The 21,029-nt window shown below is 37.3% G+C and overlaps 1 protein-coding gene across 3 annotated transcripts in view; it reads left to right on the top strand.

Moving 5' to 3' along the window:
* DNAJB6 (DnaJ heat shock protein family (Hsp40) member B6) overlaps positions 1-21,029 on the top strand; it is a 59,423-nt gene that overhangs the window by 11,285 nt on the left and 27,109 nt on the right. For all 3 annotated transcript variants that reach the window (XM_055707291.1, XM_055707290.1, XM_055707292.1), the window contains exons 3-8: positions 44-153; positions 2,794-2,853; positions 3,215-3,325; positions 11,800-11,931; positions 12,834-12,975; positions 15,093-15,163. In XM_055707291.1, coding sequence (XP_055563266.1) covers positions 44-153; positions 2,794-2,853; positions 3,215-3,325; positions 11,800-11,931; positions 12,834-12,975; positions 15,093-15,163 — 626 coding nt within the window. The remainder of the gene's footprint in view (positions 1-43; positions 154-2,793; positions 2,854-3,214; positions 3,326-11,799; positions 11,932-12,833; positions 12,976-15,092; positions 15,164-21,029) is intronic.

A 21,029-nucleotide genomic window follows, 5' to 3' on the forward strand; every position in this document is an offset into this window, starting at 1 on the left:
CTTCATTTCAGAGTAAAATATCCTTTGTTTTCCTTCCATTTAGGTACCGTAAATTGGCACTAAAATGGCACCCTGACAAAAACCCAGACAATAAAGAAGAGGCAGAACGGCAATTTAAACAAGTGGCTGAGGCCTATGAAGTTTTGTCAGATGGTAGGTATTTTAAAAGGGCTCTTGGACTGCCTGCCCCTAGTCTGGGTGTCAGACTGAAAATGCTGATGTGTGATGCTTTAAAGGAATATTGTAACTTTGGTTTACTGCCCAACTCAACTACTTCCTTTTCAAAATAAGGGAGAGAAAAAAAGCTTACAGGTAAGACAGAGTAAACAGAAATTTTGAAACAGAAATTTCAGGTTCTTTCTAGATGAGTAACCAAACCAGTTTCCTTCTAGAAATTGAAATGCTTTGTTTGCCAGGCCCTCTTCCGAAATTTCTGAAGAGATTTTATCTTAGGGGGTAAATCCAGTGTTACCATTGGTACAGAGTAATTACTGTGTTTATCTAATAAAAATCAGGCTAGACAAACTGAAGTATCTACTGCTGGGCCTGCTGCTTCTAGTTCTTGTAACAGTAAACTATTCTTGACAAAGGCCAAGCATACTGTAAACCTTGCTGAGAATTTGGATTGTGTTTGGGTGAATTCCTTCAATTCAGTCAACTGTGATACTGAGGGGAGTGTTTATTTTGAATTGTTCTGACACAGTTGCTTAGCATGATCCATGTGGTGCAGGAATTCAGCTTATAGTTCACCATGTCGTTTTGCTTGAAAAGTATCATTAATTTTTGCTAGTGTTCTGGCAAGAGCAGTCTGAATCATAACAAAGTACTTTATTTTCCTGTGTAATTGACTGCAGCTGTCTATGCTATTTCTGAAGTGTCCTTGATTTCACCTGAGACCAGTGAGCATGGGAAAGCTATATTTAAAACACCACCAGCATCTAGATTACCCTTCTGGATTTTGCCTGGTTTATCAAGATGCAGTCTTATACACCCTGTTTTGATACATAATTGACATGGGAGAAAGTTTACTTTATGGTCAGTTCATCGTATACTCGTCTTCTAGAGTAGTTTAACCTTCTTAAGCAAATCTTTTGAGCAAGATAAAAATAGGATACTGGTCTGGTTGTTACACAAATCTTTAGTTCTTTGGAAACATCTTCTGAAAATGCTGCCTGTTTTTGGATCTAGACCAAATCTTAAGTTACTGGTGTCTTAATCATTTGTGCAGCAGGGGTATCTTGACTCCTGCGCCCCATGGTTGAGAGGCAATGAACTGTTCTGCAGACTTAACGAAATTTTCTGACACCATTACAGGCTTGAATGAAGACAGATTTTGGCAGAATAATAGTTTCGTAAGGGGTTACATAAGCAAAGAATACTGAAATTGGATGATCACAGAACACACTTCCCTTGTGGTTTCAACAACATTACATTTTTCAAGATGAACTTCAGGCTTTGTGAGCCCTCAGGTTTTCCTTGCTGTTTCCTGCTCTTTCTGACAGTTTGTCTCCATTAATGCTTTGATCTTTTTACACTGGTGGGTAGGTTAACCTCCTTTCTTTAAAAGTCACTTCCTAGACATGTGATACAGGTAATGAACCAAGCTTTCCTTGGGAGTGTGCGTGTGTGTCAACCTATTACAAGTTTCCATTATTTGGAGATGATGACCAATACATAAAATTGAAATTTCTGTTGGAAGTATTTTACTTTTCAGCAGCCATTTGAGGTAACTGCATGTTCTTTCAGTGACGCTACTTAAATTTCAAAAACATCTTTCACTGGAGAGATCCCCGTGGGAATAGCATGTTAATATTGGGTCTAAAATCAAGTGCCCTGACTGGTTTTTAGCTGATGCATCCACACCAGTGCAAGCAAAATAAGCTAACTCTCTGCCCGTTTAAGCTCTTCAGGTTCCCTTCCAGTACCACAGTGCAGTCTGATCTTGTGCAGTAATGTAGAGTTAATTTTTCTTCCGTTTCTCATGAATATGGGAAAGCTGGGCTGTAGTGAAATTAAGTGAGCCATTCCATGCTTTCTAGAATAGTGAAGAGCAAGCAGTTAGTGTCAAATCCTTCCATGGTATCTTTTTTAACATCTCTTCATTTCCCTTTAACTAGAATTGATTGAATGGATAGAATTGATTTGAAGGGTTTTGCAGTCACTTAAACACTTTCCATTTTGATAAGTCTGTCACACTGGGCTTGGTCTGGTGCAATAAAAGGAAGAGAGGCAATGGTCAAGGTCTGCAACAAGGGAAATTCTAGTTGGATAGAAGGAAGGGGTGGGAATGCTTACGGTAAGAATGCTTGAGCACTGGGACTTTTTCAGAGAGACTGTGGAATCTTCTTTTCTTGGATATTGATGAGATCAGGGCCTTATCCAGGCAAGTTTTGACCAACTTTGAGGTTAGACTTGTTCGGAGGAGAAGCTTGAATTCCAACAGTCCTTTACAACCTGAAGGTTTCCATGGTACCTGTGTAAAGGTGAAGACTGCAGTATTCTTTTTGAAGGCAAACTTCCTTGTGAAATTTGTCCTTGTACCAGAATTTTTTCTGATACAACAGGACTGGAGCTTCCATGACTAATGATAGGAAGTGTAAAGTTCAGTACCTGTTCTTTTTGAATCTAATTGCTTTGGCAATCCTTGTTAAAAATGTTCCCTTGTTATATGCCAGAACTTTTAAGTAATCTAGCTTTGTGATGAAGTTTAGCTGAGAATACCAGTTAAGTGGTCTTGTTTTTATTCCAAATTCGATGTGTCTATTTACTGACATGTACAACTTCTCCTTGTAGCTAAAAAACGTGACATCTATGACAGATACGGAAAAGAAGGCTTAATAAATGGAGGTGGAGGTATGTTAACTAGCAGTTCTGTGCTTTCTCTATTCTGATGGGAAGCAGTTTGCTGCAGATTTCTTTTAAGATGGGAATCTGGAAATGCCTATACTAAGGCCTAAAACGTAGTCTTCTGAAAATTGAAGTTACAGTTGTTTTCACAATTTTTCTAGTTGTTGTGAAAGGTATTAATGATGTCTGGAAATAGTGAAGAGAATTAATTACAAAAAGGGTATTGTGTGTACTTCACTTGAGTTAACCTGGGAGAGAAAATTTTTAGAAATGTGTTTGTATTTCTAAATTATTCAAATACAATGTAGGCCTGAATTTTCTTATTAGTAAGAATGTGTGAGGGTTGAAATTTAATTTCTCTTTGTAGGTGGAAATCATCACGATAATCCATTTGAATTTGGATTTACATTCCGTAACCCAGAAGATGTCTTTAGGGAGTTTTTTGGTGGAAGGGACCCCTTTTCATTTGACTTCTTTGGTAAGTAATCCACTTGAAAAAAGAGCTCTTCCTCTTCAGTGTCTTCATATTGCTTAATCTCTATAATAATGTATGTAGAAGTTTTAATGTTTTTAAAAGTAATTTTTTATCTTTGGCAGCAAAAAGGGGCTAATTCAGCTTAGATTTTAATTACATCTTTCTCTCGTTTGCTATTCTGGAGTCATCAGTTGTTAGATGACTCTAATGAAGGATTAGAAAAGGGATTGAAGGGCTAGTGGTTGAATTAAGTAGAACGTTAGTTGATGAATTAGATGAGTACCTAGAGGAAGAATCTGGTAGAGGATAAGCAGCAGAGTTTGAGCAACTAGATCCAGTGAGAAATTAGCAGTAATAGTAAAGGACAGATTAGAAGAAGTGTCCAGCAGAATGCTAATGAGTGAAACTGGCTGAACTGGGAAGATGCAACTTCTTCACTGCAGGGGGTTGGATCAGATGAACTCTAGAGGTCCCTGCCAACCTCAGCCATTTTGCGATTGAGTGGTAGAAAACCTAGAAAAATCTGAGCAAGATGTTGAGTAGGATAGATAGTGAGGAGGAACTGAGAGAGAATGTTTAGCTCTTTTGTTTTTTTAATCTAAGATACTTTAAATAGTTGGTTCTCAAATCATATATCTGCATAGTAAGGGTAAGGCATGTTCTAGCTACAGGGAGACTGACATAGGCTTTGTTTGATTTTGACTGTATTTACTTCATCAGCACTAGCAAAAGATTTTAACTTGCTGTCTCTAAAAATGTCAGTGTTCCTGACTGACCTTTAAAGCCATGAAGTCAGGTTCTCCATGTTAATAGCTGTAAGCTTCAAAAGAACCTGAGGATTTACCTTTTGGATTCCTTAGAAGGAAGGCTGTACAACATAGTGCATAGAGCTGTGTAGTTTATCAAACAGAGGTACCACTACTGCCAAAATTTTCCTGGGCTATTGCAGCTACTTTAGCCTCTCCTCTGTCGAGGAAAAGTGTTACATCTTGCCCTGCGGAAACAGAGGACTTAACAATATACCTCTGCACTGGTGACATTGAGGCGTGCTTCCAAAAACATTTTCCACCTGCTTAACACCCAAATTTATTTATTTATTCAGAAGCAGGCCATCTACTTCATGTATTGATGACTGTCATTGTCAGGTTTAAGATGCGAGTAATGTGGCACAGGCACACTTCTTGCAGAGTAAGGTTCTGACACTGTCAGCAATGTTGCGTATACTCAGTTTGATGAAAACATAAAGCTGCCTCCACCTTATGTGGGTAGTTGCAGTGTTGGTGACCAGAGTCCTAAAACCTGTGTTGAGCTTTGAATTCTGACTAAAAACTCTTGTAATTTTTCTCATCAGAAGGCTTCAAAGTGAGCATCTTTTTTTTTTTTTTTTTTTTTTTTTGCTTTAAGATGCTTAAGACATTCTCTAATATGGGAATGTGTAACTCAGAACTATTATTCCACAATTTCTATTCAGCAATCTCTTGTTTGCAGCAATCTGAATGTTGAAGGTAGCAGAACATGAAAATACAGGTGCTTTCAGCTGAATGTAGTGCATTAAATAATGCCAAAAGCAAGCAGTAGAATTGTGTGTATAACTTGAATATTTGTATTGGTGAACTAGAGCATTTGTAATATTGAAAACACTGGTAGGACAGAAGCTTTCCTGAAGAATAAGGGAATTTTTTTGTCTTCTAAAAATGAGAAGTTTTCAATTTGTTAATGAATTTTCTGTGGAACTGGAAACTCTTTAAGGAGATACTCACGTTATAATTGGTTTTATAAGCAATTGAATAAGGACTGAGGTCATGCTTTCTGAAAATGTACACTGGTGGAATCGAAGATGAAATTGAATAATTACTTTGAAATGTTTCCACCTTTTATCCAGTTTGAAGTGTCATGTAGTGAAGCCCACAGAATGTAGGTGGGACTCTGAGTCCTGATTGCCATTGAATATGTAAAGAGCAGCATTCAGATGCATAATCCCTGGATATCTGTGAATATGAAGAATTTCTAAAATTGTGCTATGAATTGAGTCTGTTAAACTCCACTGAGCTATGTTGCACTGCTATTGGAGTTTCAGAAAGTTTTCTTAATAAACAGAGGCATCTTTATTCCTCTGTAGAAAAGGGGAGAAATGTGTGAAGACTTCTGTGGTGGTTTTTAAATGAGTCCCTTCAGACTTTTCATACGACAATTTTAATACGGTTAAAGACAGCTCTGAATGCTTCTAAATGGGGCAAAGTTAATGTTATGTGCTCTATGTTCCGCTTGAATTAACTCAGCCAGTCACTATTTCTCTTACTGATTTTTCAGGCAAATTCTTTGTAAAAATAAGGATTTTTTAGAACTCGATCTGATAATACAACAGATTGTTAACTCTTGAGACTTGTGGGCTTGCCTTCTGTGACATCTGGTTACAGCAGAATCTGCTTTTTCCTAGTGGGCTCTTGCAATCATAGTGTTCAGTCTCTTTGACATATAGAACGACGGTAATCCTTTATAGCAGGAAGAAAAGGTGATGCTTCCTGTGTAGTACTGCTGTCTGCCTTGCAAAGGACTGCCTTGCAATATCAGCGTCTGGTTAACTGGTATTCAGCACACTGTACTATATACCACTCCTGTTCTTTGACTGTCCTTTGACATTAGAACTGAGTGTTTACTCTTAATACAGGGATTGATTTCTCCTTTCAGTAAGTTTTTCTGTTTAAAGTTTATATATGATGCTTCCCTTGAATTGGTTTATTTGTGCTCCATGTAGTGTTTTGCTCATATTTCATTCGTAAACTTTTCAAGGAATTTTTTTTCTGCTGTATTTTAACAGTTCATAGTGAGGGAAGGATCTTATTGTTACCACTGGTGATGGAGGTGCATTCATTAAAGACTGTTGCTGCAGGCATTGTGAGGAACAGAAACTGATGTGTTTTGCTGTAGGTCAAACAGCTTGACTGTGTTGACTGTGTTTCTGGGCTGTTCAATAATTGACTTCGTTTTGGTTTAGATAACTTTCAGATTCTCACTTCAAGAATAGGGTATATGTTGGAAGGGATTATCAGCGAGGAATTATATTGAAAAATGCAGTATATATCACAAGAGCATAACATTACCCAACAGGCAATTTAGTAGTTCAGACAACTCCTTAAGGAATTAAGTAATCTTTTATGTAAATTGAACTTCACATAGACTCTAAACCATCTCAGATGTCACCAGTTGTATCTGAGATATCCAAGTAATTTCTGTATGGGCTAGAAAATACAATTGTGGACCTACAGCAGATTAGTATCTTCCAGCAGTGATATCTAGAAGCTCAACAGGATGTTTCAGGGCATTTCAAACAGCTTTAGGTGCCTGTATGTCTAGTTAAATTAATCCCACAAGGTACCATGCTTTTCTCTGTGGTAGAATGTGTTAATAATGTGCCATGATAAATTGCTCCAGATGGAAGCCCTCTCTAGACGTTGATGTCAGAGAGGTGTCTGTTTGTGGAGTCTCAACAGAGATCATAATTGTGACGGCTTTGCTGTAGTTCTAAACACTGCAGTGTTCTCAGCATGCATTCTGAGACATTTTTTAATAAATGTCTTAAATGTTTTTCTTACCTTGGGAAATAGAATTCATGATGTGTTTTAATTTAAATTTAATATCAGGTGATACATACAAAGCCATACACATTCTGTGGAGTTTCCTTTGAGAATTCTGGTTGCCTGCTTTATGTGGTATTTTAAAAATCTATACTCTTGGAAACCAAAGGTAAAATTGAACTTAACACCTTTATATGACTAGCTAGATACAAATATTTGTCACAGAGAACATCAGCTAGCTAGTTACATGGTATTTGGTTTGATTCCATCAAACAACAGAGTTGTTGCACATTGACTACTGTGGTATTGATTACATACAATGAAGCATGAGTGTTCTGCAGAAGTATAGTGAATTACTTCAAGCATCCAGGCTAAAGAGTTTTCACCTGACAAGAAAGGGGAATATCTATGTGCAGTAATCATTGCAAACTCTATTTTACATGATCTGTGTTTTAGGGTGTTGTTCAGGGATGGGGTAACTTCATCAACCTTTTAGTCTCAAGGACAGACAGTTGTCTTACTGGGACAAAAGGTTTGCCTAAGGGTCAGATCACCGTGTAATCCCATTTCTGATAATTATGATGTGTAGATGTTCTAATGCAGAATGTATTTGTTAGTCAAATAGGTTCTTAAAACTGAAAATGGAGGTGGCTTTCAGTTAAAGCTATCTTGCACAATGTTGTACTCTTTGTAATTAGTCTTTTGTTGACATAAATTTGCAGGTTTTGGTGCAAATGAAGTGCTCAGAGATTTGCATGCACATTCATTGCTTTGGTACGAATGTGCACAGTTGTATTTTCCAAGCACCAATCTTAAAACATAATTATCTACCGAATGGCCAAAATCTCACTCCTGTAATTTTTTCAGAAGTAACTTTATAGGTTTGAAGAAGAGTTTTGAAATGCAGGAATTCTCACACAGACAGCATTGTAAAACAGAAATAGGTAATGCTGTGGCTCCAAGGTTAGCTCAACTAACATACAGCTTCTGCTGAATGGGAGGAGGTCCTGCTCCAAATTCTCGTGTCTGCCTTAAAACTTTAATCTTTGATTAATGACCCATTAGACACATTGAGAAGCTGTGTGATAGTACATTGGCCAAAGAGGAAGCTTCTTGGGCATTCCAAGCCAGTTCAGGTTGTTAGTTCCCAGGAAAATGCTTTTGTTTTGTTTCGTGTTCTTGGATGGCTAGCTGGTTAAATTGGTCAGAGGACAAATGCAAGAGAGACATCAGGAGAGCGGGTCATACAGTGGTAGTAGAAGATTCCTCCATTTTTAAGGTCTGCCTGAACGTTAGGATGTTAATTTGATAAATATGAAATGCTGATTAGAGTTGGACTTACTAGCACCTTTGTAGTCTTGCTGTAGATGGCATTCAAAGGTAATGTTTTAAGTCTCCTTTTTCTAAAAAATTACTAGTCCCAGGTTCTCTGCTTTGTATCATTAGAAAGACTTGCAAATGCTTCTGCTGGTATATTTTCTTACGTGGCAAACATGAAACTGAATCTGATCCTTTGTCCTCCCATAAGCTTCTGGTAATACGCAGATTAGAATAAACTTTGAATTTATCTCCAAGCAGTATTTAGTAATACTCTAGTCCAGCATTTCAGTTTTCTGAAGCTTTTAAGTTATATAGTATTTATATGCTATTTTCACTTTTTAGAAAGGCCTTCATTTTGTGTGGTGGTGTGGTTTTGGGGTTTATTTTTTTTTTTTCCTGCTTAGTTTTGTTGATCTGATATGCTTCTAACATTCAGTAGGAAAATTACATGGATTATAAGCACCAAAATGACTTACCATAAGAGGAGTCATTAAAAAAAATATAACACCCTGATATTGTGCTGTCCACTGCATTTGAACTGTTTGGAAAAAAACATCTATGTGAAAAGGTTATTGTTCATGGAAAGGGTCTGCTAAATCACAAAAATAGACTACCAGGCTGAAATGTTATTACTTTGCTGAGTGGTACTATTAATCATCCTGAGTTAGGGACTAGAAGCATAAACAGAGCCTGAGTGGTTGTGGGGCTGCTAGGTTCATGTGTATTTGGTGGTGGATATAACAAATTATAATGCAGGAGCCTCTTGCTGCCTTCTTTCCTTGGTGTTTTTGGCAATTTATTTTTTTCTTCATGTGTACCTGGATGGCTGTCAGGAATCTAAGACTCCCTCAGGGAAGTCCTACACATTTTCCTGTGTCTGCATAATCCATTTTTGCTGAGAATTCCACAGTCCATTGTGGAACACTGTGGAAGAGTGGTTTGAGTATCTTACTGGAGAGACTTGGTAGAGGAGCGCTGGAGGGTTATTAGCAGAGCTGCTAACAGAATTCGCCTGAGGTTAGAATATTTGCTAGTACAGAGTGCTGACCTCTTTCTTTGGTGTTCAAATAAAAACACCAAAGGCTTGCTAAAGGCTAATAAGGCATGTCCGAGTCTCGGTTAGGTTTTTGTGTGACTAGGAGTAGGCAATAATCCATTTAGAAGCTGAGTTGATAGTAGGGATCTCTGGGACATTCTGTGGTCCTCCTTTAAAAATCTTTATGTTGCTGCTGCTGTTGTGCTGAGGAGGAGAGATTAACTTGCAGAATAGGCTGACACAGTGGGAGATTAAAACCTCAAAGCTTACATGGTAGGTTGTTTTGTTTTTATTTGAACACCAGGTAACAAGAAAAATTGGACTATAAATAGAAAGATTAACAGTGGGAGTAATATAATATAGATCATTTGTACACGTGAGTGAATGACCTTCATAACTAACTTATGAGTCATTCTAGTGAGAATAAATTGGACTACAAAACAATTAACTGCAGTGATCTTACTTGCTAGTTAATATGCTAGTTGACAAAAAATATCCCCTCATTTTTTAAAGGGACATGCTGCCTGTTTTGGAGATGGTCATTTTGGTGGTAGGTTCCCATATTTCCATGCCCAAGCATTTGTTTATTTTTTTTATGTGGTTGAAAAGGTAACAACAATTCATTTTTGTATTAAAGAATACTTGTTCTGCATGGGGGGGGGGGGGGGGTTGGGGAAATCACAAACAAGAAACCACCTGAGTAGAAAAAAAAACCAACATTCTAACCACTTGCTTCTCTAGTGTGTATAAGATAGTTTAGTCCTGCCTTGTTTTATTCCATAATTGTGGAAGCTGGTGGAAGGATAAGGTTATTATTATGTTCTTGGCATTTCATGTCTTTGCTGATGGGCATGTATGTCTGAACCCCTCAGTGGCTGCCTTTGTTCAGCATAAATACATGTGACGTTTCACTTTTGTTAAGTATTTGCACATAAACCAGATGGAAATTAATATCTTTTTATCATCATACTGATTGTTTTACTATTGTCACTATTGCATTAACTTGGTGATTTATCATAAATTGGCTTGGATTTCTGTGGGGGTACCACAGGTGGTATAAGGACTGCAGGTCTGACCTTCAGTTTGTCAGTTTGTAGTTTTGAACAGTGTTGCAGTTACAAAACTCTTTGCTTGCTTTCATACTTTTATGGCTGCTATCATCAGTTTCTGATTTTCCAGTAAGAGCTTGTTCTGAGCAGTGTGTCAGGCTGTTGTCTTTCAATATTGAGTCCCCAGTTGTAAAACTTGGGTAAAATTGTTGGTACTGTACAGTACTCATTCTGGGAGAGGTCTGGTTGATGAAGAGAGTGGTTGAAGTTCTTAAACTTTTCTGATTTTAATGTATTATGTTTATTGAGTATCTGTTACATGGTTGCAGTTTTATATGTTGCTCTTTGTTTTAAGAGCACTAGTAAAAAGCAGCTTTCACATAATTCTAGTAATTATTTTTTGGGAAAATGTGATAAAGTGAGTAAGGCTTGCTTTTATAGGTGTCTGGTCCCCGCTTGTGTGGTTTTGTTGTGTGGTGTGTTTTTGTTGGTGTTTTTTTTTTTTTGAAAGAGTATTGTCATCTTGATGGGGATGGAACAATAGCTGTTCTGAATGACATAACAGTTGTACTTGAATTTGAAATAGCATTCTATCCATGACCCCCTTTCTCTTTCTCTCCCCTCTTCCTCCTGCTTGGTAGGGACCGAATGTTTCTTTAGGACACTGTTTGTAAACCTCCATACTTTGGTGCCTAAATGTGCATCAGAATACATGTTTGAAGTACCTAATGTGGCAAGTGCTAAAATAAACACTTTGAACACTTTGAGGTTATGAGTCATCAGTCCCTGGCTGCTGTTTTTATATTTCAATAATGGACACAATCTGGAAGTTACTTTTCAGAGACCTCATCATGGTGATCCACAATAAATCTTAAATAAGCTAGGAAGTTCAGGTACCTGTATACAGTATTTTAAGACTTGTTAAATTCAAATTCTGAGAGTTTAAATTGTCTGTCTGTGGTGGTCTACACCTTGGAAAAACTTAGTCTGACAACAGGGAGTTCTGTAGAACAGCTGAAGGGTTTGCCTTGTGGTGACTTGATGTAGGGAGATCATGATTATGCATCTGAAGAGTGTTAAATCTGTCAAATGTGAAGTGACTGGACATAGTTAGCCTCAAATAAGTACTGATTTCACTTTTTATCATACCTACGGTGTATTATGCTATATGAGCATGTGGTGGAAATTATACTATTTCTATAGCTCCTGCCATTTCTGTTATACTAAAAAATACAAGAGCGTTTACATTAGGTATACTGGTTTTTAATACTAAACAGCTAAAATAAGGAAATAGAATACTACTTGTAATTACTTTTTTTTGATCCAAAAGTGAGAATTTAGTCCAGAAGGAGCATAGGAATTGCCTTTGAACAGTTCAGTAGCATCAAATATTTCAAAGGAAGAATCTTATCTGTAACAGGAAATTTCTTTTTTCAGTGAAGAATCCGTGATGATTAACTACAGAATTGCTCAGTAATGTTGTCTTCTGTTTTGTAGAAGACCCTTTTGAGGACTTCTTTGGGGGCAGACGGGGTCCAAGGGGAAGCAGAAGCAGAGGCGGTGGATCATTTTTCTCTGCCTTTGGTGGATTCCCTGCTTTTGGAAGTGGCTTTTCTTCATTTGACACAGGTAAATTTTCACAACATTTAACAAGGAATGCAGTTTTGGTTCACAAGGGATCTCAATATAAAAGCTGATACATACCTTTTTTAAAAAAAGTTGCCTTTTTCATGTAGGAAATTTTGACACTGATTTTTAAAATTTGGCGGCTCTTACCAAGTCTGAATGTAAATAATGCTATAATTACAATATTTCCTCTGCTTTAAAGTTCATGAAAAGTAAACAGACCTCTAAGAGATAGAACTTCGTGTTCTTAATTTTGGTGCTACAGTTTTTTTATAGCTTTAGAATTGGCTTTGTTGCATTTGCTTTTAGGTGTTGGGGTGTAATGGATTTTAAAGTCCTGAAAATACACTGGGAAAATGTGTGCCTAGAACCCAGGGTACTACATAGCATTGGTTCTGGGGCAGTCAGTTTTGAATGCTGATGGCTGTATCTATAAGGTTGCTGAGAGTTGCTGGTAGTCACCATCCTTTCAAGTGTTAAGAGTCGGGGTATTAGGCGATACAAAACTTGGGTTTTTTTTTTTTTCTGCTAACTCTGTGCATTGGAATCGTGCATTAAAGCAAAAAATTGGATTAATTAAACTTACTAGCTTTACCTTGAGTGGAAAGAATGGTACAATGGTTGACTTCAGCTGACAGGCTTGAATGTCTTTTCTTCAGGGGTGGAGTTGACAAATGGTTTCTGGACAGTGCCGTGCATTTGGAATTTGAACTATGGGTCCCTATGGGAGAAATTGATGGGGTTGGAGCCATGTTTTTGTTCTCACACTGGTGTTTTATGCCATTTAGTCACTGATGTTGCGTTGATGCAACCAGCTAAGGGCATCCTGGAGCTAGGATGTAGTCTGAATGGGTGATAAATTTGGATCCCACAGTCATGCAAAAATACATGTTATTTCCCAACAGGTTTTACTTCATTTGGTTCGCTGGGACACGGAGGGCTTACTTCATTCTCCTCTACGTCATTTGGTGGCAGTGGGATGGGTAACTTCAAATCAGTTTCAACCTCAACTAAAATAGTTAATGGCAGAAAAATTACTACAAAGAGGTAAGTGATACAAATATATTTGTATGTCTTGACATATGCCATGCATAGCTATAAATACAGGCATATAAATATATATACACACCCGTAAATACAGTGGCACGTGTATGTATATATATTTTTACTTTTGTTATGGTTATCACATTACTTGGATTTCTCTGAATGCTTAAAAAAAATTGTAAAGTTTTATTGGACTCTGACTTCTTGGCATTGCTGAGTTACTTAAAGCTGTAGCATGTGAAATGGCGAAGATGGTGTTTTTGTCTAAACTCTTGATATTTGGGGAGGGTTCAGATGTGTAAGCCATGGTTTTAGAACTGCGCTGATGAAAAATGTAGGTTGCAGCTGCTTTGCTGACAGTGGAGCTCTTCCAGACCTTCAGAACCTTATAGCCCTTGACTACTGTCTGCCAAGTCAGCTTGAGCTTCTGGAAGGGAAAAGTGCTCTTGGTTTCTGTTGATTGTGAAGCTTTTAATTGGGGACTGGGAGACTTTTCATTTTGCAGACTTTATGAAACACTTTTCCCTAACATCTGCTCTAGTTTGCTTTCCTAGACAGTGTTTGAGTGAAGCTCTTGTGTAAAAAGGAATTTTCTTTTATCTGTTAAGTGACACAAACAAATGCAACCTGCTTTGGGGAAAACTCTTCCTGTTTGTTACAAAGTGAATTTTCAAGTACTATACATAGTGTACCTTCTCACTATTTCATGCTTTTGATGGTGAAATCACTGCATTTGGGAAACTCAGATTAGTTAGCTATGGAGGTAACCTATGTGGAATGTTATGATCAGTAACTTAAGAGTACTGAACAAGTAGTTAAACAATTTCAGTACTTAATAAAAGCTTATGGGAAAACAAGGGAGAACCGTTTTTTTTTTTTGTTTTGTTTGGTAACTTGTGTCCCATACCAAAGTGCAAGGTTCTTCTGTGTCCTGTTGTACTGGAGAGATCTTGTCATCTTGACCACTTAATTGCAGCCTTTGTCATCACACACTACTTTGGTCATATTTTTCTGTGAGTGTATTCTAGAAAAATCGGAAATCTGCCCACTTTTGAGGGGATTGTATCTGGGGAGAGAGACCAAAGAAAGTAGAAAGTGTTTATGCAAAAGAAGATAAGGCACCATGTTTGTTTTAATATTAAAAATATAGGTTAAATCAGGTGTGCTGTTGTCATCTCTCTTGTTACCATATTTAGAAAGAGGGGAGAGAAGCAAGAAATGCTGTTAGCCACATCTAGGAAGATGCACTATCTTCGAGAAGTGTGTTCCTTTGTAGAATGTCTGCCCATATGGTAGCTGAGTCTAAGGAAGATTCATATTTCAGCATACCTGAAGAAAATCTTCTCTGAGTAATATTTTGATTTGGGCAAGAAGTCTTTAATACGGGTGTGTTCTCTTCACTAAGTCTGATCTCCAGAAAAATTTGTATTCATCCTTGTGGTTTCCTCATTTGAACCATGAGGGGAGAAACCCCAGACAGTTAAAAATTTAGGCATAAATTAAATGTTTTAAAAATAACTTAAACATTCCTTATATTCCATTCTTAAAACAAACAAAAGCCCAAACCCACAGAGCTCTTTAATACAAGGATACTTAAATTTTGCAACATATGTGCTGGTCATAAACTTGCTATATGGTAGGTCTCTAAATTAATTGCTCTGATCAAATTAAAAGTGGATTACAAACTGTCTTGCATGCCATACATCGTGCAAAATTGTGATTTGATCTAGAATATTATGCATTTAACAAATGGGTAGGTACTAAATGCAGTGTCAATTTGTACAGTTCATCTGTCAAAAGACATTTAGTTCTAGATTACAGGGTGTAGTGTCAGTACAACTGTGACAATGTATGAGGTGACAGCTGTAACTGTGAACTCTGCAAATGGGAGGATTCAAACCTCCAGAAAGCAATTTTCCTGCTATAAATAAGCAATATCAGTGGGGGAATGCAGATGGTTACTAGTTAGAGCTTCTGTGCTGTTAAATACAAAAGTTTGCCAACTACAGTTGCATTAAGCAGGCAGTGCTCAGCTATAGTTCATTATATGAAAACCTAGGTCTGGTGTGCATTCTCAGCTGCTTACAGAGCTTTGAAATGGCTGTGTTTTTTATCTACAGAATTGTTGAGAACGGACAAGAGAGAGTAGAAGTTGAAGAAGATGGCCAGTTAAGGTCGCTAACAATAAATGGTAAGGAGCAGCTGCTGCGCTTGGATAACAAGTAATTCAACGCACGCATTTAACAGAAATTTTAAGCTATAACAGCCACCATTTGAGGATTGACAGGAACATTTTTTGAAGATTTCAGATGAACTCAACTTTCTGTATATCCATACTTAAGTAGTATAAATAGCTCACCGAAACTCGTATTTGTCATAGACTTTTGAGTTAATTGTTGGGACCACCTCAATTGGACCATTTTTTGTCCTTAAAATTGTTGTAAATTTCTGTATGCACTTTTATTTTTATTATATATGATCAAGGTGACCATGATCCTTCAGTAGTGCTAGGGCAAGATGTACACTAACACTAGCATGAATCTTGCTTTTTCCAATTTGAAATGTGAGCCAATTAGTAGTTTGAAGTCTGCTGTGAAGTTAACATTTCCAGGATAACCTTTTTAATAATTTCAACTTTTTTTTTTTTTTTAATGTTTAGTAGTGAACAATGTTAATACATTTCTGGTAATGCATTTCTGGTTTAAATAAATTAAGGATGTTTTCTAGTTGTGCATGAATGCAGACAACTTAGTAAGTTTTGACAAATGTTTAAATGTGTAATGTAAGCAAAGGTAAACAAAAGTGAAGCCAGTGAGCAGAGTCTTTTGTCATTTGCTAAAAAAAAAAAAGAAAAAAAAAAGATAAAAAATATTCAAAATGAATAAATGCTGATGTTTGTGGTGCATTCTTTCATGAATGGCATTTGTAACCTTGTGTCTGTGTGTGATTTGGGCAACTTGGGAAAACTGTGCACTGCTTTTTGTTTTTTTTTCCTCCTCCCCCTCCCCCCCCCCCCCCCCCCCCCTTTTTCTTCAATCTCAAGGTTGAGGGCCTTTTTTCTTTGCACGTGTTTTCTTCAGTGTGACTGAAACATGATATTTATTTTTTTTTTAAACCTGTATTTGAAGCACCTGTTTTTAAGAAGCATTCAGAGGCTGTCTTAACTCCATCTTTAGCCCTAGTACATATTTTTTTTTCTGGTCTAGGCCTAAAGTAACTAAACCAGAAAAAACCCTAAAAAATAGAAGAAGTTTTCTAAAGTTTTAAGTTCTGAGATGGCTTCAAAGAATAATCTGTAGTGAACATAGATGCACAGGAAAACGTTTAATAATTAAAAAGGCTTTTTAAAAGATAGGATTTTTTTTGCTTATTTTGAGAAACATAATTGCTTCGAAAAAGATTTGTACATAATTAGTAGCGATAAAGTATCTCGCTCTTATATTTAGTGATCAACCAAAAACGGAAAGATTGACAAATGCCTTTTGTTAAATTGAGTGAAGCAAAGTGTTAGTTTGTAGCTAAGACCAGATTTTCAAAGTTTAGTGAAAGATGACTTGATTTCTGTGTGTCATAGAGAAAGCATGCAAATAACTATTGGCATATGTTAACACCTGCCAGTCTCTGGGTAATTTCATGCGTAAATCATGGATGTGCGGTTTTTATCTGTGCACCAGCTTTGAACATCTGGCCTTCATGGAAATCTTTAGGGTGGCTTAGTGGGTTGTGGTTTTTTTTTTTTTTTTAAAAAAAAGGCATGGTGTTTTAAAATGATCACTTAATGCCTTCTTGCTGAACACCAACTGCTTTATACTAACAAATGCATTGATTGTTAAATACATCGAAAAGATTTGCTCTTGTTTTTCATGCAGGATAACGGATTCAACTTAACCCAAACCAACAATCTAACAAACTGCTACAACAGAGTTCGTATTTGCAGCAGACTTAGTGTATCTTACATTCGTCCCTCTACCATTAATGCTAATTTCATAGAACCAAACAAAATAACAGGTAGAAGAATAAATAAATACGTAATTTGGTTTTGGGACTATAGAAGTTATGTACCTTTTCCAGTTCTTTGCAGAGTTCTTGTTATTTCAGTGTTGTGGTTTTGGTGTAGAAGCACAAACTCAATTTAGAATTAAACAGTGTTTTCTTGTTAATGCTGTTTTTTCCTTCCCCATGTATGTTCCTTCTTGATCCAGATAACTAAACAGACAATTTATTTCAAAATCTGGCTCTGTTGTGATGTCTTGATTATTAAAAATGTTAATTTATATTTATAGGACACGGTGTGCTCCTTTAAGTTTATGTAAACTGTAAAAAGTGATTCAAAATTGGTTAACCAAGTCAAATAAAATCAGGACAATCTGGACTTGAGTTTGAATTCCTTCCTGTGGATACCCATAGGTTTTACATTGAGCTGCCAGACTTCACCTTCTATTTTAATCCCAGGTAATCTTTTAACATTTAAATTGCCTAGCTCAAGTTAGGAACATAATTATGATAGCATAACTGCTAGTGGTAGATCTGTACCCACATGCTTGCCTTAGCTATTCTTACCTAGAAAAGTGCGGTCCTTCTCATAGTGTTACGTACAAACAGTTCACTCTGGGGTTCTGTTAACAAAATCTTGTAACGCTGTCAATTTGCTGAAGATCCAGTGTTTTGGATAGTCTTGCCTTTTTCCTTCAGATCCCTGAAGCTGCTTCTTGTCAGAACTGGACAAAATGCAGCATTAAATGGCAGCGCTGCACCTTCTTGGTGTAGAAACTGGTGAAACAGAGAAGAAGAAATGAGCCAGCAGAAGGCAAAACCCATCAGTAAAAGTTTCTCTAGTAGTAAGCAGATACCCATACACCAGTGTTTGAATAGGCTGCTGGTTGTACTGGGTGGATACACGGTCTTGGTCCAGGTATATAATTGCACTGGAAGTTCCAGGTCCAGATGTAAAAAACCAAACCAAAACAAAACCACCAAAACGGTCATCGCCTTACACTTGACCAAAACCTGGTAGTCTCCACCTGTTTCAATATGTAGAACACAGTTTTGTTTTGGTTTTTTTTTTCTTAAATAACACTGCATCCAGCATTCTTTTCTAATGCAACTTCTTGCATCCAGCTTCATTTTTAATACACAAATCCTTATTCTGTGTTTACTGTGGATCCAATTTAAATTCTTCACATTATATATTATATATTCAGAATTTCCTCTTATTTGGGCTGTTGAAAGGAATTTCTTCTCTGTTGAAAACCCACTTAGTATGTTGCTCTGAGAAATTTTATGTTGTTCCTTACTAATACGTAATTTGCATGGATGAGCCAAACCTACTCACTAGAAGTAATGTATCATCAAGGGCAGCAAATTTCCCCAAACTTCAGTTTTGGCCAAAATAGCATAAAATACTCAAAACCAGAAAAGGTTCTAAATTCTAGGAAATGCTAGGCATCATATGTGCAGTGGGCTGAGGTAGCTTTCAATACCAGGTGCTGTTTGATTAAAAGTACCATTTCTTCATACAGGAGGGATTAATGCTGAATCTTTAGGGACACCATCCCATTTAAATTAAGCTCTCCCAGTGGTCTGGAAAAAACTAAGATGGAGTTTTTGAACCTGCTAAGTCACTTACTCTTTCATGCTCTGCTTCAGAGTTCGTTGTAGAAGGCAGTAACTTTGTAATGCTTTTTCTGGGAGCAGCCTTTGGGTCTCTGGCGCATGGCCGTGATTTCAATGCAGTACACTGTAACACATTGCATGGCATCTGCCCCTTCCGCTTGGCTTTACTGGAGAACTTTGGGATTTTGCCTTAGAATGCTTCACATCTTAACATGGCTGCAGCTACTGGAGTTCTCAGTTCTCACAATACCTTCTCTGAGAATCACAGACACTGTTTTGTGGTGGAAGTGACAAAGCTGTCAGAAAAAGTGAATTTCATTCAGGGGTGTACATTGCAATGGGAAGATGCATACTGTTTCAACTTGTGATTAATTGATGGACTGAGTCTTAGATTGCTGAAAACAAGATTGTAAAAGACTTGGAGCCCCCATTGTCCCTTAAGCCCAAGTTTAGGTGTCTGTGTCAGTGTTTGTGTTCAGCTGTCCTGTTTGCTTGCCTCCTTCAGTATATTGGTGTTAAGTGTAAGTGGAGGTTTGTCTTCTGTATTTAGCTGTGCTTCTGCGTTTCAGACCATCTCTGGGATGGTCTACTGATAAAGGAAGTTAGATTTTACTTTTTATTTTTGGAAACTTGAGTTCTGTTCCTGAATCGTGTTTCTGCTTTGTTTGAGAAGTGAGCTTGTTTCGTACTTTGTCTTAGTTTAAGCTGTGATGGCAACAGAATAGCACTTGCTTCTAAAGATGATGGCTTTGCAAAGTGAGTGCTACAGCTGGGTGATGCTTAAGGTCAGGGACCTTTTGAAAGGTGCTCAGTGTTAGTGCAGTGCTTTAATTTAGTAGTGGAATACTTGTTAACCTTTCTGTGGAAACATTTCTTGGTACTTCTGGAAGACCTGTGTCTTTGGTCGTGATTTTTGGATGTCTTAGTATTCAGGTTTATTTTTTGGCATGGTGTTCTCATACAAGGTAGCTGCAATACAGACACCACTAGTCTACCAGCCAGCAGTTATCTGAACTTCGAAACTTTACTATTTTTAAGGTAAGAAGGGGAAGCTTGTTCGCACTGCCTGCTTCCTCTGGTCTTGTTTACTTTGGGACTGAATTGTGACACAGACTTGCTTTAGGTAGTACCCAGCATAGTTTGGGTTTTCTGGTTGTTACTGCTAGTCTTCAAGTGGTTGTCTTAAGTAAAAAGTTTTTTATATTCCACCAGAAATGCTGAAATGGTCCTTACGTTGCCATAGTTGGAATCAAGCATATTTTCTTTGTCGGTGTTACAAACTGTACCTGTTGAATTTATAATTTTGGTGGGTTTACTGCTTGATCTGCTTTGGTTTCGGAAAAGCATACCTCGACTGGAGTTGGTGGTGAGGTGCACTACTGAAAAGGTAGAGCACAAGATAGTTGCTTTATACTCTTGCTGCATAGGCCATACATTCACAAAACAGTAAGTTTCACTTCTGAGATGCTGCTGTTAGGTTAAAAAAAAATAAATTAAAATGCTGTGACTGTCTAAGCTGTAACCCTGACCCTATGCAAGCTGACTGCTGATTCAAACTCATTGAAACTTCTCTGAAAAACTATGTTCTGGCAGACTTAGCGCTGGGTTAGGTGTTATCTTACTTAAAACAGCTGGTAGAAAGTTAATTGAAAACCCACGTGAATACTATATGCCCTGTCATGCTTACCACGTCTAAAATAGATGCAGTAGTTTGGATGTGATAGTACCCAGATCTGAAAGCTATGAAGTCCTGGTGTGAGGTAGATTGCGCTGGTGGCCCGAGTGCTAATTATCTTCCAAATAAAGGAGGTTGAAGACTTCCGCCTGAGAAGATGTCAGCTTTGAATTGTAATGGTGGGGATTAAAGTAAATTTAATTCAGAAGTGAAAAGTTTTATTAAAAGATGCTATTAAGTAGAATTGTTTCTTTAGATCTTTAGCTTTTTAAATAATGCTAGCTTTTGCAGCATAGTGAGTTCATTTTAAAGTCACTAAAACTAATCATTTTTGAGCTTGACAATCAAGAAAATAGGCGTTTAGAGGTTTATGGCAGTAACTTAAAAGTTTGGTTTGCCCTGGGACTTATCCTTTACACTGAGTCACAACTGAGAGCTCTTTCAGCTGTTCTTTTCAATGCAGCCAACTTCAAATGAGCTTCATAAAGAGAGAAAAAAAGCCCTGTAGCCGCTGGTTTACCAGCGGTCAAAATAAAGCTGAATCCTTTCATACACCTGAACGTTAGTTAATTCTGAGAGAGACAGAGTGTTATGTTAACAACTAGTTTGTAAAGACTATAGTAAGGATGCTAGTCTTGTAGTTGATGTAACAAATGCCAAAGTACATTTGGAAAGCTTCAATTCCTCCTTTGATTGACTGATAAAAATCAGATATGAAATCTTCTGGATTGTTTCTCATTTGTAAATTTATTTGCATGAGTTACTAGTA

The sequence above is a fragment of the Falco cherrug genome, chromosome 4 (assembly GCF_023634085.1).
Source record: "Falco cherrug isolate bFalChe1 chromosome 4, bFalChe1.pri, whole genome shotgun sequence".
NCBI classification, from domain to species: domain Eukaryota; kingdom Metazoa; phylum Chordata; class Aves; order Falconiformes; family Falconidae; genus Falco; species Falco cherrug.